The sequence below is a fragment of the Mirounga angustirostris genome, unplaced genomic scaffold (genome assembly GCF_029215605.1).
Source record: "Mirounga angustirostris isolate CCGP_5_RB_7025 unplaced genomic scaffold, mMirAng1.0.hap1 SCAF_4, whole genome shotgun sequence".
In the NCBI taxonomy this organism is placed as follows: domain Eukaryota; kingdom Metazoa; phylum Chordata; class Mammalia; order Carnivora; family Phocidae; genus Mirounga; species Mirounga angustirostris.
This window is the reverse complement of record NW_026991712.1, coordinates 38,505,106-38,524,205: the sequence shown is the minus strand read 5'-3', so window position 1 is coordinate 38,524,205 and position 19,100 is coordinate 38,505,106. Positions and strand designations below refer to the sequence as shown.

Below are 19,100 nucleotides of genomic sequence, written 5' to 3'. Positions count from 1 at the left end.
CAGGGTTGGTAGACTTTGTTCCGTGAAGGTCACTCAGAGACCTCTTCTGCTGGGGCATCCCAAATGCGTGGATTCCTTCTCTGGTTGTGAGGAGGCCATGTCCTTTAGCCTTGTCTACATGGCTGGAGACAGCTCCCCGGTACTATGTTTTCTGACCTGCTGGAAGGAAGAAAGGACACCTGGAGGACAAACAACTTGTTTTTTTTTTTTAAAAGATTTTATTTATTTATGTGACAGACACAGCGAGAGAGGGAACACAAGCAGGGGGAGTGGGAGAGGGAGAAGCAGGCTTCCCGCGGAGCAGGGAGCCTGATGCGGGGCTCGATCCCAGGACCCTGGGATCATGACCTGAGCCGAAGGCAGACACTTCACGACTGAGCCACCCAGGTGCCCCACAACTTGGTTTTTTTAAGGATGTGAAATGGAAATTGCACACGTTGCTTTCACTTATATACCAGTAGTCCAAAATAAGGCCTATGACCTAACTGCAAGGGAGGCTGGGAGATATTATCTGTCTCTGGGCATTTATGTACCCGGATAAGCCTATGACTGTGAAAGAAGGGAGAGCAGATTCGGGGGACATCTACCAGTCTGATGTGCCCCCGAGGGTGGCCTAATTTTTAAGATCCTGTACTACCTGCAGGTCACAAAGTGGTACTGGTTGGTTCTCAGTACTTCAGTTTTCCTCTCCAAATTGGAGTTAATAATGCTAAAAGTAAACAATTATAGTTATTAAAAAGTATCACAAGGTACTTTAAACAAGTCATAAAAATAGTTATGTCTGTAGATAAAACTGAGTAGTATACAAACGTGAATGCATTTTTCCCAAGGCATGCTTCATTAATGGAGTTTTTAATGGGCTGCTTAAGAATTTTTAAAAAGATAAAATGAAGGCCACATGAATAGCATTTTCAACATGAAAATGCATATGGTCATCTATATAAGACATAGAAGGCAGCTAGCTTATAGATCAGAAACCTGTTCATTGTGCTTATGGATTAAGGACTTCCCATCTCAAAAGAAAATAATTGCAGAAAATTTAAGCCTAGAAGGTATTGCTGATGCTTATTCAGTTTCTTTCTTCCCTCTTTCCCTCTCTCCTTTCTTCCTCCCTTGTCCTTTAACAGATTTTTTGAGAACTGTGTGTTAAGAAGTATGCCGGGTGCTGGGGTTGCAGTTGGGATTCAGCATAAACCCAGTCCTTGCCAACATCAAATCTGTGGTCTAATGGAGGAAAGAAATATTGATCAGAATTAATAGATGTAGTAATCATACAAATAAATATTGGCACATAAGTGTGACGAAGACTACGGAGAAGAACGGTGGCCCCGTGATAAGGCATGGAGGAGGGTTCGGGGATGGGAGTGGGAGCATTGGAGAGCCTGACGGTCTTTGTCTTTAGCTACAGAAGTTAGTCCACTTCCAGTAACAGTGTTAACATACCCAGATTTATTCCCGTCATTGTTTCTGTTTCCCTCTCCTTTGGTGCCATCCTTCATGTGGACTGCATTGTTGCTTACCCGTTTTTCCTGTCTGCTATTTTGGAAGTTACGCTCTGTTTCTATGATTCTAGTTGTTCGCTCAGGAAATATCAACATGTATCCTCATCAAAGTCTGCAGTTAATAATGATATCGTTGCCTTTCTTTTGAATAAGTCCTTCAACTCCAGTCATTTGTCTTTTTTTTTTTTTTTTTTTAAGATTTTATTTTTAAGTAATCTCTGTGCCCATCATGGGGCCCAGACTCACAACCCTGAGATCAAGAGTCACATGTTCCTCCCACTGAGCCAGCCAGGCGCCCCTATTTTAGTGTCTTTTTTTTTTGACAGAGAGCAGGAACACAAGCAGTGGAAGAGGCAGAGGGAGAAGCAGGCCCCCCGCTGAGCAGGGAGCCCGATGTGGGACTCCATCCCAGGACCCTGGGATCATGACCTGAGCCCAAGGCAGTCTATTAAACAACTGAGCCACCCAGGTGCCCCTATTTTAGTGTCTTTTTTAAAAGCTCCCAAGACCTTGATCTGTAACCATGCTTGTTTAGAACCACCCATAGATTTATGCCTCTCTTTGTCCATTCTTCTCCCTTTTTCCTGCAGTCATTATAATTTTTATTTTAAAAATGAATATTTAATACCCAAACTATGGAAAGTACATGGCCTGTTATTTTCTTTCCCTACTCAGACCTGTTGTCTCGGTTCACTCTTCTGTCTGAAATATAGGTTTGAAAATTTCCTTTAGTGAGGCTCTGTTGGTGGCAAACTCTGACAGCTTTTATTTGAAGATATCTTTATTTGGCTCTTGTCCTTAAAAGATACTTCAATCCTAGGTTGACAGTCATTGCCTCTGAACACGTTGAAGTTCTCTTCAGCTCCTACTTTGCTGCAGAGGCCAGTCATCAGCTGTGTTGACATTTATTCTTGATTCCTTGGGTCTAGAGTGGGTGTTGCGGTTCTGCATTAGTAATAATAACCTGTGGCTCATGCTGAAGCTGCTGGTCTGCAGACCACAGTTTTGGTACCAGTGGTTTGGTACCAGAACTCAAACGCTTTGTGGTGTTAAATGCATTTTCTTACAGGCTTGCCTCTGTAGTTAAAACTTAGACTATTGGTTTTTATTCTTTCAGAAGGTATTGAACAGAACAATAGTCAGAGTATAGCTATAAGGAACAAGCTTTAATAATAGAGAAATACCATAGAGCTTTTCTGAAACTTTTTTAAAAATTAAGTTAGTAAATCATAGTAGGGCTTTCTTTGATTCTTTTGTTATTTTTACCTGAGCCTATTTCTTTGTCTGTTTTTTTTTTTCTTACCAGCTGTTTAGAAATTAAATGAGTTTCTCAGATAATCTTAATATTTATTCTAAAGTAAGCATATAAACAAGAATAGGATCTTAAAGATATTTATGTATTTCCATTAGTAATGAGTAATTAGTAATTTACTAGATAATCTTTTCATTAGTTTACTTTGAGAATAGCTAAGAACAATGATCTTCAGAGGCTGTCTACTTTTGAAGTAATTTGATACTGTTTTTTTTTTTAACTAAAAGTAACACTATCAGATATTGACATCACCTTTAAGAATGTTCTAGATTCATAGTAAAGAATATTTATGACATACACTTTAATAATGCTTCTTCCTTTCCTTATATAAACAGGTCAGGGGCGCCTGGGTGGCTCAGTCATTAAGCGTCTGCCTTCGGCTCAGGTCATGATCCCAGGGTCCTGGATCGAGCCCCGCATTGGGCTCCCTGCTCCGGGGGGAAGCCTGCTTCTCCTTCTCCCACTCCCCCTGCTTGTGTTCCCTCTCTCACTGTCTCTCTCTCTGTCAAATAAATAAATAAAATCTTTTAAAAAATAAAAGTAAAAAAATAAAACATGTGTGGGTTTTCTTTCTCTACTCTGCATATTCTGTCCCCTCCCTGGGCTGTGCACAACCCAATTTGGACTCCATTGAATTTAGAGCGGTACCAACAAATATGGTAGCCACTAACCACATGTAGTTATTAAAAATTCAGTTCCTAGGGCGCCTGGGTGGCTCAGTCGTTAAGCGTCTGCCTTCGGCTCAGGTCATGATCCCAGGGTCCTGGGATCGAGCCCCGCATTGGGCTCCCTGCTCTGCGGGAAGCCTGCTTCTCCCTCTCCCATTCCCCCTGCTTGTGTTCCCTCTCTCGCAGTGTCTCTCTCTGTCACATAAATAAAATCTTTAAAAATAAATAAATAAATAAATAGTTCAGCATATGGTTATAAAACACTTCTTGTCTAGGAGATGGTTAGATTCTATCATTGCACTTGATTTTAATTTGACAATTAAGACTGTTTTAGGTTAGCTACCAGGTTATACTTTAGCAGCTTGTTCTAGAATTCCAAGCTGTGTTTCAACTGTAGAAGTGTATGTTTTTTGTCTTTCTTCTTTTTAAAGATTTATTTATTTATTGGGGGCTGGTGGGGGCGGGCAAAGGGAGAGAGAGAGAGAGTCCTAAATAGACTCTGCACTGAGTGCGGAACCTGACATAGGACTCCATCTCACGGCCCTGAGATCAGGACCTGAGCTGAAACCAAGAGCAGGATGCTCAAGCAGCTGTGCCACCCAGGTGCCCTTGTCTTTAATTTCTGATACTTGTTTTTGCTTGGGGATATTTTGAATGTATTGCTATTTTGTTGGATTTTAACTCTAGAGTACAATATAACAACACCGTCCTTGTATCAGATACAAAATCTATATTCTAGTGGTTCAGTCTGTTACAGACTCTTCACTTTCATTAGTAAAGACATTCCGTTTTATGAGTTTCACTTCTGTCTGATGAATAGCTACAGGAATAAAGTATTCTTGTATATATTAAAACTAAACAGGGAGTAAATAATATAATCGCTTCAAACAGTCTTTCAAAGCATATTTTATGGTAACCCAGGTTGTTGGACTAGGATGGTTACAGATAGGGATTAACAGACCTAATGAATAGAGCCAATCAGAACACAAAGAGAACGTGTTTGCTGTACAAAAAAATTGATGTAGCCATTTTGCACTTTATATTTTCTCTTGTCTTTTCCAAATGCTAGTCTTCTAACCCTTTAGTATGCGATACTTTTTTCTTTTTTTTTTTTTTAAGATTTTATTCATTTATTTGACAGAGAGAGCACAAGATTTTTTACTTTTAAGTAATCTCTACACCCAGTGTGGGGCTCAAACTTACAACCCCGAGATCAAGAGTCCCATCCTTCTCCGACTAAGCTAGGCAGGCAACCCTGTGATACTTTTTTTTATGCACGGACAGCCTGTTCTAAAACAGGCTCCAGGCTAGGCCTATCTCTTCATATTCAGAGATCCAGAATGTTCTTTAAGACATAAAAGGGAGCCTGCTATTGTCCCCATCCACACCCCCCAGTCTGAAGTCTCCCAGAGGCTCTTTGGACAGCGTTTCTCTATCTGGCCTCCTCTGGGGACCATCCCTTGCCTTCTGTCCAATGTCCAGCTTTCTCACTGATCACATGGACCCTGTATTCTGAGAGCATCTAATGGTGCCTTGCTGGCTCTTGTCGCATTGAGGGTGATATCTGGAACACTCCCTTGGAAGGAATTCTGAGCATGCCCCAGGGGTTTGGTTGGCAGATTCGGGCAGCTGGAATCTGTAAACTGGGTGTGGTGGCTTCTTGAGAGGGAACTGGGGTACTAGAAAAAGCATGCATGGCATCTGTAATCAAAGGATCAATGATTGAGTCTCAGCTGAGAACTCTGACCTTGTGTGGGGTGTCCTCTGCAGGCTGAGTGCCCTCATTTGTAGAATGGAATAATAACGGTCACACTTCCTAGGGGAGGCAAGGCTGCTTCCGTGATATAAAATGGTATGTGCGGTGGTGGTGCTTTCTTGAGGAAGACAGTTAAAGTGATGGCACCGTGGGCTATAAGGTGAATCAGGAGGATCTCCTTGAATTTGGGGGAAAACATTTTTACATTTAAAAAATTTGCCTATTGAAATGTGGCTCTAATAAAAGGTACAAACTTCCATTTTACTGCGTAACCTTTTTGCCCTCACTGTGTGTAACCTGGAGACAGTCCTTTGGTTTATTATAGCTTCAGCAACTTAAAACATTAGCTGTAATTATAATTCAATTCAAAGGACTGACAAGAGTTGCTCATTTTTATGTTTTTATGTCCTAGGACTGTCTCTCAATACTTAATTCTTAGTCATTTAGTCTGATACCCTCAAATTATTTGTGCTGTAATCTTTTGTGTCTCAAGATTTCCAGAAGTCTTTACTTTCTAGTGTTAATAATGTCATCTCCCTGTGCAGTCTTTCAGCTTCTCCCTGAGCTAGTAGTATAGCAGAATTCCTTTTCCCTGTGAATGAAGCATCCAGTTTATTTGACTGTCTTCCCCACTAGACAGTAAGCTACTTTGTGGTGTGTGTGTGTGGTGGTGGTGTTTTTTAAGATTTATTTATTTGACAGAGAGAGAGAGACAGCGAGAGAGGGAACACAGCAGGAGGAGTGGGAGAGGGAGAAGCAGGCTTCCCGTGGAGCAGGGAACCCGATGCGGGGCTCGATCCCAGGACCCTGGGATCATGACCTGAGCCGAAGGCAGATGCTTAACGACTGAGCCACCCAGGCGCCCCTACCTTGTGGTGTTTGCCATAATATGTATGTGATGCTTAGCATAGTGCTCGGCCTATTATTTGTTGCCTGATAGATCATTTCTGAACAATTGAATGAATTACTTAATGAATGGTATAGTATTCTGCATTTTACTTGGCTATTGATGTGTTTACCCCACTGAACTACTAATCTTTGGGGGCAAGGACCATGTGTTATTCATCCTTGTGTAGCCCAGCTTCAAGCAGAGCGCTGGGGACATAGTAAGTGAACTGATTTACTCAACTTCTTAGGTAAATAGGATTTTACAAAAAATGCCATTTCCCCCCCAGAATACATTTACCACAGTTGATGGACTTGAAAATAGTGTCAGAAACTTATTTCAAGATCAGAACGGGACCGTATAGACAGGGGCTAATTTGAATATGAAAGCACATTTGGATCAGAATTCTAAAAATAGATACTTCAGACTTTCATTTCATTTTGATTTGCCTGGACCCAAGTGAAAGGCACATCTGCCCTTATTAGCTTTTTAAAATTATTATTTTTTTAAGGGAGGTGAGGGGCAGGGGGAGAGGGAGAGAGAGAGAGTCTTAAGCAGGCTCCACAGCCAGCCCAGAGACCCAGGTGGGGCTCAGTCTGACAACCCTGAGATCATGACCTGAGCCAAAATCAAGAGTCAGACTGAGCCACCTCAGCTTAACTGACTGAGCCACCCAGGTGCCCCCGCCATTATTAGCTTTAAAAAAATTTTTTTTGGGGGCGCCTGGGTGGCTCAGATGGTTAAGCATCTGCCTTCGGCTCAGGTCATGATCCCAGGGTCCTGGGATCGAGCCCCGCATAGGGCTCCCTGCTCGGCGGGAAGCCTGCTTCTCCCTCTCCCACTCTCCCTGCTTGTGTTCCTGCTCTCGCTGTCTCTCTCTCTGTCAGATAAATAAATCTTTAAAAAAAAAAAAAAATTTTTTTTTTGGGCGCCTGGGTGGCTCAGTCGTTAAGCGTCTGCCTTCGGCTCAGGTCATGATCCCAGGGTCCTGGGATCGAGTCCCACATCGGGCTCCCTGCTGAGCAGGGAGCCTGCTTCTCCCTCTGCCTCTCTCTCTCTCTCTGTCTCTCAAGAATAAATACATAAAATCTTAAAAAAAAATTTTTTTTTTTTTTCAAATGTTGGAGTATAAAAATTAGCCAACCAGGGGCGCCTGGCTGGCTCAGTTGGTGGAGCATGTGACTCTTGATCTTGGGGTCATGAGTTTGAGCTCCACCTTGGGCACAGAGATTACTTTAAAAAAATTTTTTTAAAAAGCCAATTATCTGAAAACAGCATATCTGATTATAATCTATATTTTTTTATTTTTAACCATTTTTACTGTATTGCACACATACAGAAAATGCACAAAATACAGACAACTTGGTTATTACTGAACAAACAGTTATGTATCTACCTCTCAGGTCTGACTCTTCTCTTAAAGGTTACCCTGGAGATGACAACATACATTCTTGACTTTTTAAAATCTCACATTAACTGGTACTTTCATCCTCTTCCTGGGCAATGCAAGGATTTAAGATCAGTTCAGTTCTAATTATCTGCTCTTGATTTATATGCTATTGTCTCTTTTGAATCTATTTCTGTTTTGCACTCATAAGTCATTATTACTGTTACTGTGTTATCAATATTCACAATTGCCAATATAATTTATCATTTCTGTTATTCTTTCTTTGTACATCTTCAGCCTTTTATCTGACATCATTTTTCTTTTGCCCAAAGAATACCCTTCAATGCTTTCTTTACTGCTAAGCTTCTGGTGACAAATTCCCTCAGTTTTGTCCAAAAGTATATAACTCATTAATTTTCTTGTACTTTGTCTAATGGGTTAAATTCATCCACTGTGTTCTTGATTTGGCTACTGCAGTTTTTCATTCTAGAGCCTCTTTATTCTTTTCAAATCTGTCCTGTCCTTTTATTTATGATGCTAGTTGCCTGCCAAAATTCTTGTGTTTTTTTTCTTTATCTCCTTGATTTTCATAAGCATGGCCACTTTAAAGGGCGTGCTTGCTAACTTCAATATCGAGAATACCTATGTTTCTGTTGTCTGTTCTTTCTGCTGATTCTTGTTATGAGAGTCTTGCCTTTTCCTATTTGCTGTATTCTGGACATTGCATTTGAAAATTAAAAAAAAAAAATTCAAGACGTAGGATGATATCTTTCTCCACCAGGATTTTAATAGCTTTTTATAGGGGGTCTAGCACCTAGGGAGTGGCTTAATCCAGTTTCAAGACTCAGATGATGCAAGGCTGGGTTGTGTCCCTATAAAGATTTGTCTCCTTCTGGTTCACCTTCTTCCAGGGGTGAGGCCCCAGCAGGGTCTTAGGGCAAAGCCTGTGTCATCTCCCCCTCACCCCCACCCAGGAGGCCCTTGACTCCCTGGCCCAGCGAGGCTGTCAGGGGTGCTGCTCAGGCTCTTAGCTCTCATCAGTCTTTTCCAGAATCAACAAATGCCCCCTGGGGTATTTCTGCCTTCTCCTGGGTCTTGGACCAGTAATTCTTCACTGCCTCATTAGCTCTCACGCCTTCTCACAGACGTGGGTATTTTGTCCAGATTTCCTAGTTGTCCTCAGAGAGAAATTGGTTTGTATCACTTACTTGGCCATTATCAGAAGTGGCAGATCCCTGAATTATTATTATTTTATTTTACTCTTGACATTGCTCCCCTGAAATATCTACTTCCAAGATTTGACTTGAATGCCTGGCCAGGTTTACTTGTTGTTGGTCATCTTCTTTCTATTAATTATTTTTTAGAGAATCAGGTTTAATAATAATATTTTATAACATTTTATATTAAAAATATTTTTGAAGTTTTAAATAATTGTTCCTAACTCTAAAAGTAGTTTATGCTCATGTTAGGCACTCTGGAAAATACCAAAAAAGGTACAATGGTAATTAAAGGTACAAGTCATCTGCAAACCTAGTCCCTGGTTTATATATAAAATTGTATGTTTTAGTGTTTTTAGTCTGTGATTTACACATGTGTACATACCACACATATAAATCATAGAATTGGAATCATAGAACATTTTTATACTGTAGTTTTCATTTAACATACTATGAACATTTTTATTGTTAACACTTTTTGAAATACGATTTTTAAAACTCAGGATTCTGTTATTTAGTAGCAATATTATTAAGCCATTCGCCTACTTGTGTTTCAAGTTTTCATTAGAGATAAGTCTGCAGTCATTTTTGGATAGCATTTTCTGTGCAAATTTCTGACTGTTGTGTAATCATTATCTCAGCGGGTTTAAGTGTTATTAAGGTTCTCTTATTGAGGCTTTTAAAAAAATGAGCTGATAATTACATTTAACATTTTCAGTTGTTTAGATCAAAGCTGCAGATACCACTGTTCACTTAGATGTGATATATGATTTTAGGGTAAAGAACATTTTGGATCCCTGGAGAATATACAAAGGCCTAACTATTTAAGTAATTGGACAGAAGTTGAATTTATTTACATATGGAAGTAATCATTGTCAAGAACAAGGAAAAAATATGGGACACCACGGGAACACTTTGTAAATGGAATGGGAACAGTTTGTGCACGGCCTACCAAAACAGACAAAGGAAGGCCAAGTGTAAGTGAGCATTAGCTGAACAAGATCACAAATATGCTCACTCTTTTTTTTTTTTTTTTAAGATTTTATTTATTTATTTGAGAGAGAGAGAGTGAGAGAGAGCATGAGAGGGGAGAGGGTCAGAGGGAGAAGCAGACTCCCCACTGAGTGGGGAGCCCGATGTGGGACTCGATCCTGGGACTCCAGGATCATGACCCGAGCCGAAGGCAGCCGCCTAACCAACTGAGCCACCCAGGCGCCCCGCTCACTCTTTCTTTTACATTTAGATCAGCTGTGGTCACTACATAATCTGCTCCTGGCAAGTCCTAGTGTCTTCTTGGTTCTTATTTGCAGTGACATTTCATTCTTGATGATTGGATGATTTCCATTTTCTCTCTTTCAGAAAGTACTTCTTGCCTGGGGTTCTTGGCCTTTGACTTAATCTGACCTTTTCCATCTGGCCCTGTGTAGTAGCTACATGAGCTCCCGTGACTGGTCCTCTCCCGGCGCCTTTGCACAGACCTTGGTCCTCAGGGATCGCCCTGTCACTGTTCTGTTTTCACTGTATATATCACCCATGGCATGCCACATTCCCACCCCACAGTAGAGGTTTTATGACACAGTCAATATGTGTCAACACACGTTTTTCTCATGAAAGTTTCCTTCTGTGATGAGAAGTGCGCAGTGGAGACTAGTCTTCTGTGGTGGGTAATGCCCTTATCATCACAGCTTTGGTTTAGGGATGTCCCCTCTCTCTGGACTATTTTGTGAAGAGCTAGGGCAGCTGGAAGGGCAGTGGGCCCCAGGGCCGTGGTCTGTGGCTCGTGAGGGCCGGGGGTACGGAGGAGAAGATGGCCGTGAGCAGGGCACGTAGGGCACAGCCGGGGCCAGGAAGCAGGGCCCACGGCGGAGCGAGAGGAACGCTGGACCGGTGGCCAGAACTCTGCCGTCAGGAGAGACGTGCCATGTGCAGAGACTGAGCTGGAGAGAGCAGGAACGCCGGGGAGGCCTGGCATCAGACAGCCAGAGCAAAACCGAGGGCCGGCCTGAACACCAAAGGTGGGCTGAGAACAAGTGGAGAACGTGAGTCTTTGGACATCCTGGAAGTGTTTTCCAGCACAGCGTGTCTAAAATGAGCCTCACCTTTGTCTCTCTGTGATCGCCCTTACTTCTGGTAATAACAAGCTGTACCCCGTTGCCCAGCCTTGAAATCTCCGAGTCTTGTTGGCGTCCCGTTATCTCTGCCTCTAGTCACTTACTGGGGCTCGGGAGACACCACCTCCACGTGGAAAGCCGTGGCATGCCAACCGCAGCTCTTCCATACTAGGACTGGGGTAGGGCCCCTTAACCTCTGAAAGTCACCTGTGAGCCCACAGTGCGGAGAATTAGAGGGAAGTGGCGAAACCCCTCGTGACCCCACAGCGGACTGTGGCAGTGATCGGCAGCTCAGGGGCCCGCCTCCTGCTTGGCCTCCCCACCTCTTCCGGCTTGGTCTTCTAACAACAGCACTCTGATCGTGGCTCATGCCAGCCCAGAAACCTCCATGGCATCTTCATTAACTGTTAGCATGAAGCCCCGGGCTCCTGTCCTACTCCTGAGGACTCTCCACCGTCTGGCCACAGGCTGCATTTCTTTCCTTTTTTTTTCTTTTTTTTAAGATTTATTTATTTATTTCAGAGAAAGAGAGAGGGAGAGAGAGCGATCATGAGTCGGGGGAGGGACAGAGGGCGAGGGAGACAAGCAGACGCCCCCCTGAGCTGGGAGCCCGACTCGGGGCTTGATCCGAGGACCCTGAGACCATGACCTGAGCCAAAATCAGGAGTCCCATGCTCAACCAGCTAGGCCACCTGGTTCCCCGCCCCCGCCCAGCCTGCATTTCTGTTCTCATTACCCTATACTTAGCTTTGCGAACTGTGTCCAGCTGCATTGAGCTGCTTGCTACATTCAGTACAGGTCCCTATTGCAGCAGCCCTACTTAGACTAGAATGTGCTCTTTCCCACACCGCTCTGGGTCCAAAACCTTGCCATCTTTCCAGCCCTTGTCCAAGTGCTCCCGTCTCTACTGCAGCTCCCTGGGTCCCCGGTCTCAGCCTCAGGCTTCAGTAATTCCTTTCTCTGAACTCCCATTCGTCCTTCTCTGAACTCTTGGCATGCTTACTGCTGTATGTTTTGTGTTATTTGGGCATGTGACTTATTTAACGTCGTATTCTGAGTCCTGGAGAATTCTTCCCAAGCACTTAGCACAGTGCCTATCTGTTGTTGCAGTTAGTAAATGTATTGTGATGAGTAAACCAGGCATGGGGATAATAACAACCTGATTATGAGTTGACAGACACTTTCTCCACTGAGTATTCTTAGCTCCCTTGGCAAACATTATTTGACCACATATGCATGAGCTTTTTCTGGGCTCTCAGTTCTTTTCCACTGGTCCATGTATCTGTTTTATGCCAGTGCTACACTGTTTTGATTACTGTAAATTTGTAATAAAATCTGAAATCAGAAAAAAGACAAAACAGGAAGAGTCGATGGATGCATTGGAACTAGAAGGACAGGAAAGCAGCGTCATCGTACTGGCTTAGATCCGGCAGCCAGGTCATGTTCCCAGCCATCCATGAGCTTTTATGTGGTTCCTTTGGAGGTGCGAAGAGGGAAGCGAGCTCACTTGAGTGGCCATTATATGCCAGTCACCCTTCTAGTTGTTTTACTTGATTTACTCGTTTGAACCCCAGTCAGATCACATTCTTCCCTTTCTTAATATTCTTCGTTGGCTTCTTGTTAACGCTTAGAATAAAATCTAAGCTCCGCAACACTAGCCTATGGAATCCCTAAATGTGTCCTGCATTTCCTGACAGGGCTGCACTGCCCTGCCTCCTCACTCCCCGCCTCGGCTAAGCTTTGCCGGAATCCCAGATCTGTGTCTTCCCTTTTCATCCTGAAAACTGACCCGTTACGGTAACAGTGAATATACTGTCTTTGTATGGCGCCTTACTTTTTTTTTTTTTTTTTTTTTTTTTAAAGATTTTATTTATTTATTTGACAGAGAGAGATACAGCGAGAGAAGGAACACAAGCACGGGGAGTGGGAGAGGGAGAAGCAGGCTTCCCGCCGAGCAGGAAGCCCGATGCGGGGCTCGATCCCAGGACCCTGGGATCATGACCTGAGCCGAAGGCAGATGCTTAACGACTGAGCCACCCAGGCACCCGGCGCCTTACTTTTTAAAAAACACATTCTTAGGTTGTTTCATCTGATTTTATTTCAGTCCATAATCTTTGGGCTGTCTTTTGTGAAGACTAGAGGGAATGAAATGCCAAGAAAACCGGACGGTTTGTATAAAAGCGCAACTTTGCAAAACATCACATGCCAGTTGTAGGATTAACTCCTACCTTCCTTTAAGCTTTAGATGTGTTCTGAAAATCTTTCTTCAAATACAGTTTGGCTAACCACACTCTCTTTAAAACATGCTATGAAGTTTCTTGTATCTCTGAAGAGATACAAGAAACTAGTAGTTCTTTTTTTTTTTTTTTAAAGATTTTATTTATTTATTCATGAGAGACAGAGAGAGAGAGAGAGAGGCAGAGGGAGAAGCAGGCTCCCCACTGAGCAGGGAGCCCGAAGTAGGGCTCGATCCCAGGACCATGGGATCATGACCCGAGCCGAAGGCAGACGCTTAACCATCTGAGCCACCTGGGCGCCCCAAGAAACTAGTAGTTCTAATAACCACTGTGGGGAGGGTGATTGGTGGATAGCAATAGGATGGAGACTGACTCTTCACTATATGCCCTTTGGAACCTTAAAAAAAATTTTAACCACATGCTTATAGTATTTATTTTTATTAGCTCTCTATATATGTACGTACATATATCCATACATGTATATATATATATTCGTTTTACATACCTATAATGTATGTATGTATACTCTGTGAAATTGCTATTTATTCTCATTATTATTATTTTTTTTTCAAAAAGCAATCAGACCATATGAGACAATTTGGAAAAAAAGAGGAAGAAAAATAATTATTCCAAATCCTACAATAATCCTAAAACAACCACTTCGGATTGCCATTGAAAAATGAATTCTGGGGTGCCTGAGTGGCCCAGTTGGTTGAGCGTCTGACTCTTTTTTTTTTTTTTTTTAAGATTTTATTTATTTTATTTGACAGAGCAAGATACAGCGGGAGAGAGAGCACAAGCAGGGGGAGCAGGAGAGGGAGAAGCAGACTCCCTGCTGAGCAGGGAGCCCGATGCGGGGCTCGATCCCAGGACCCCGGCATCATGACCTGAGCCGAAGGCAGACACTTAACCAACTGAGCCACCCAGGCGCCCCTGAGCATCTGACTCTTGATTTTGGCTCAGGTCGTGATCTCAGGGTGCTGAGATCAAGCACCATGCTGGGCTCCATGCTTGGCACAGAGTCTGCTCGTCCCTCTCCCTCTGCTCTTCCCCCTGCCCCACCCTGCTCTCTCTCTCTAAATAAATAAATAAATAAAACATTTTTTAAAAAAGGAAAATGAATTCTGGAGTAGATATTTTGTCGAACAAACAACCTGACTCTCCCTTGGAACCTCTTCTGTAAATAGGTATACCAAATACACATTTTATAGTAGGATATGCCTTTAGTTACTGCTCTTAGTGAAAGAATTTCCTCTACGTAATCTTCATGGTTATTCATTTTCTCCTCCCCATTTTGACAAGAGTAAAACTCACACAAAAAGGAGAAAAAACACCCCAGTCTCATCTCGAGCCTCACCTAAACTCTCCCCACACCTGCCCCTCCAGCCCCGCCACAGTTGGTACACATCGGTAGCATGCAGCAAGGGCAGTTAGGAAGAATAAAGGAAATAGAAATGCATGAGTAGAACAGCCAGAATTTCCCAATTGGTCGGATGTGGGGATAAGGAAGGTGTTAAAATAAGCCCAAAGATAATCAGGTTTCAAGTATAAACAGGAGGCTAAGAGATTTTAATTCCAAAAATTTGTGGATGCAGGTTGTTAGCTGCCTGATCTTTAGCAATATTCTTTACCCCCAGGCCTCAGTTTTCTCGTCTATAAAATGGGGATCATTTAGTGCTGAGTTCATTAGGTTATTGGACAGCTTAAGAGAGAGAGACTCCACGTAGAGCACTTAGCATAGTGCCTGAGTTTTCCACTTTTAATTATTAATGGTGATGCTTTTTTTTTTTTTAAGGTAGAGAACATAAAAAGAGGATAAAAAGAGATGGGAGATGTGAGGGAAGGTGATGCTTTTTTTTTTTTTAAGGTAGAGAACATAAAAAGAACATAAAAAGAGATGGGAGATGTGAGGGAAGGTGATTTCCGTTCAGGCAAGCTAAGTTTGAAGTACCCGAGGGATGTGTACTCTGTGGTATTCAGAAGGCAGAGCCTTGGGCCTGGGTGGAAAGGGGCTCATCTGTGCCACAACGGGAGGTTCGAACCTGGCTCAGCTGCCGTGGCTTTGCATTCATCCTCTGACTCTGTTCCCTAGCTGGTCTCAAGGCTCAGATTGTCTGACCCTGTGAAAATGTTTGATCACCTGGAAGGACTTGTGGTTGCTTATCAGAGTGCACTGGGCTAACTGGAGAGTTCCTGTGTTTTTCCCACCTTGGGCATCGGGGTTGCTGCGTATGTCGGTGTGGGTTGCTCGCTGCTCTAGGGCTTCTGCCCCGAGGTGGCCGCCACCAGACCACGAGCCCCTGGCTGCCTCCCAAGGGACCCACAGTGCTTCCGCCTTGGGAATCTTCGCCTGCTCCCTCAGGGGGGTGGCTTAATGTTGAACAGGAGGAGCCTCTGTTGAAGTTAAATTCCACATGGTCAGTTTAAGTTCCTATTATAGGGACCATATCCTGGGGGTACTTAAATTTTTTTCTTTCTTATTGCAGATCATCAACGCTGTGGTGCTGCTGATTCTGTTGAGCGCCCTGGCTGACCCAGACCAGTACCACTTTTCAAGTTCTGAGCTGGGAGGCGACTTTGAGTTCATGGATGATGCCAGTAAGTCCATCAGATAGCAGCTGTAGATCTTTGGGTATTTTTCAAGGGCAAGGAATCCTGCTACCAGGTCTTCCTGTTAAATTACAAATATTGATTCATGGGCCCATTTCAACTGATACTTCCCTTCGTTTCCATCGTTACAAATCAGATCAACAAATATTTATGGTTTGCTCGTGCTCTGCCTCTGTTCTAAATGCAGGAGTCTAAATGAGATCTCTTTTCTTTTTCCTTTTTTTTTTTTCCACCTTACATTAACTTTCCCATTTTTTATATTATTGCTTTGTCATAGTCTTTTTACCCTGGGCCTTTTGGCCTTTTTGAGAGGATGGGGAGTAAATGGCAGGAAGCAAGGTCAAAAGGATCACGCATATCTATCTCATTGTGTCTTCTTCTTCTTCTTCTTTTTTTTTTTTTTAAAGATTTTATTTATTTGAGAGAGAGAGAATGAAGGAGAGAGCATGAGGGTCAGAGGGAGAAGCAGACTCCCTACTGAGCCGGGAGCCCAATGTGGGACTCGATCCTGGGACTCCAGGATCATGACCTGAGCTGAAGGCAGTCGCTTAACCAACTGAGCCACCCAGGTGCCCCTCATTGTGTCTTCTATTATGTTTCTGTATTTACCTTTCTTATAGGAGATGATCATTCTCTGTTCCAGAAACTGTTGCTCATTATTTGGTAGACTTGGGCCTTTTTCCAATAAGTAGAAACATACACAGGAATGTGGATGTGGGATACACCAGAAGGAGGCAAGGCACCCAGCTCTAAGATCATAGACACCTGAACATTTCATAATTACAGTTGTGTGGTGTCCACACTGACTGAAAGAGTCAGTGTTGTGCATAATCCCAAACAAAAGATCATGCAAATTTAATTGTCATTGGCTTTGGAGAACTGTAAATGCATTTTTAAAAAATGTTGGGGCAAAATGAGTAAGGTGGGGAGACAGTGACTCAAGATGCAGTTTTAGGGATAGACCGGGACCATTCGGAAGACCGTGAGGCTTGTGGGTTCTATTCTCAGGGTGAGAAAATCGCTGCTCAGTGATTTTTAGTAATTCAGCGGTTATGCACTGATGTGTGTTTTATGGAGATCCCTTTCGTTGCTAAGTGGAGGATGCATTTAGGAGACTGGTGTGTGAGCATAGAAGTCTGGAGACTAGTTTGGGGGTGTTTCCCTGAGACCCAGGCTGCACTGAGGATGGGGAAGAGGGTGGGTTTCGGAGGTAGGATTGATAGACCTTGTTAGTGTGGGTGAGGAAGGAAAAGGAGGAATCAAAGATGATCCCTGCTTTCCAGCTTGAGCAAAAGACCGATCTTCAGTGGGGGGAGAGAGTCTGGGGTCAGGAGATGAACACGTGCCTGGGTGAGGGAGCTCAACTTCGCTTTAAGTGACTCAGCGCGGTTGTTAGGAGTCTAGGCTCTGAAGCAGAAGACCTTAGTTTGAATCCTGACCATGCCATGTATTAAATGTGTTCACGTGGGGCTAGTTAGTTACCTTTGTGTGCCTTCTGTTCCCCCACTGAGAGGCAGGGCTGATCATAGGATCTGCCTTGTGGGATTATCATGGTGATTAAAACAGTACATGAAAAACGCTTAGAAGGGGTCTGGCCCATAGTAAGTGCTTGGTACATTTTGCTGTTTTACTAACCGTTCTTATTTAGGTATGTTCCAGCTAAAACACAAACTGTCTTAAAGTGGAGAGATTAAAAAGGTGGTTGGGTATGTGACTCTGTAACCCAGAACCCAGATGTCTGGGCTGATGTAAATTTGAGGACATCAGCCTAGAAATGGTATTTATGTTAAGGACATAGTGAAGGGAAAAGGAAAGGGCTCCCAGATTGAGCCCTATAGGTACCCCAACAGTAGAGGTCAGAACAGGAGCCTGAGAGCAACTCGTAGTGAAGTAAACAGAAAATCAGGAGATGCTTTCTTTTCTTTTCTTTTCTTTTTTTTTTAATTAAAGATTTATTTATCAATTTTAGAGAGAGCACAGGTGGGGGGAGGGGCAGAGGGAGAGGAACAAGCAGACTCCATGCTGAGCGTGGAGCCCGACGCAGGGCTCAATCTCATGGCCCTGAGATCATGACCTGAGCCAAAACCAAGAGTTGGACGCCCAACCTACTGAGCCACCCAGGCGCCCCCAGGAGATGCTTTCTATCTGTCGCTTGCCACCACCATAGCTTTGTAATATGTACTAAGCAGTCAGGACATTATATTCTCTTGGGGTGTGGGACATTGTCAGACTGAGACGGGACTTCTGCTATAACATCGCTCCTTCTCTCGATTTTGAATAACCCTGTTACTCTTATGGATTCTTCCAGAAAGGATAATGAGTTCCATTAATATTAAATTAATATCTCTGCCTTCCTTCCCCTGAGCTAAAAGACTATGTAAGCTATAGATAAAATGTTTGATTGACATTTAAAAACAAATTATCTTTCACTGTTTCCAGTAGGGGGATTCCATTTCTAAGGTAACTGAGGTTAGAAAAAGAAGTTTTAAATAATACAGCTATAGTTCTCTCAGAATCAAATAGTAACACTATATGCCTTGATCTAATTGCCAGAGATTAAGCTGGGTAATGAGTCTCTGACAGTATCGGCTTAATTTAGCTAACTTCAAAGTCTTGCTGGTACTTAAGAGTTTAAAATAGTAATCGTTCTCTAATGTCCTGGATATTAATTCCAGTGCATTTGAGGTTTCTCTCATATCTCATATATTTGAAAGAAATGAATGAAGAGTTTGTAATTATGGTTAGGACTGTCTATCAGTCATTTAAATCACATGTTATAAAAAGGTACAGAGGAGTGGATAGTCGCTTGAGTGAGTCTTTTTTTAACTTCTTTTCGCTTACATTTCCTTTTCACATGCTTTGATCTCTTTTTTTTTTTTTTAAAGATTTTATTTATTTATTTGAGAGAGAGACAGAACACATGAGAGGGGATAGGGTCAGAGGACGAAGCAGACTCCCTGCCGAGCAGGGTGCCCGATGTGGGACTCTATCCCGGGACTCCGGGATCATGACCTGAGCCGAAGGCATTCGCTTAACCAACTGAGCCACCCAGGCGCCCTTGATCTCCTTTTTTAAAAAAGGTTTTATTTATTTATTTGAGAGAGAGAACATGAGCAGGGGGAGAGAGGCAGAGGGAGAGGGAGAAGGAGACTCCCAGCTGAGACTCCCTGGGATCATGACCTGAGCCGAAGGCAGATGCTTAACTGACTGAGCCACCCAAGTGCCCCCCCCTTTTTGTGGGGCTTGAACACACGACCCTGAAATCAAGACCTGAGCTGAGATCAAGAGTCAGATGCTTAACCCACTAAGCCACCCAGGTGCCCCTGATCTCCTTTTTTAAAACAAATTTATAGGTCAAAGTTCATTGTGTTTGACAAGCCTTTCTGTATTTAACTCACATATGGATAGAATTAA

At 43.0% G+C, this 19,100-nt stretch overlaps 1 protein-coding gene across 1 annotated transcript in view; it reads left to right on the top strand.

The window, feature by feature from the left end:
* The window catches only part of LAPTM4B (lysosomal protein transmembrane 4 beta), a 75,068-nt gene that overhangs the window by 13,445 nt on the left and 42,523 nt on the right, over window positions 1-19,100 (top strand). The window contains exon 2 of the mRNA XM_045896186.2: window positions 15,563-15,674. Coding sequence (XP_045752142.1) covers window positions 15,563-15,674 — 112 coding nt within the window. The remainder of the gene's footprint in view (window positions 1-15,562; window positions 15,675-19,100) is intronic.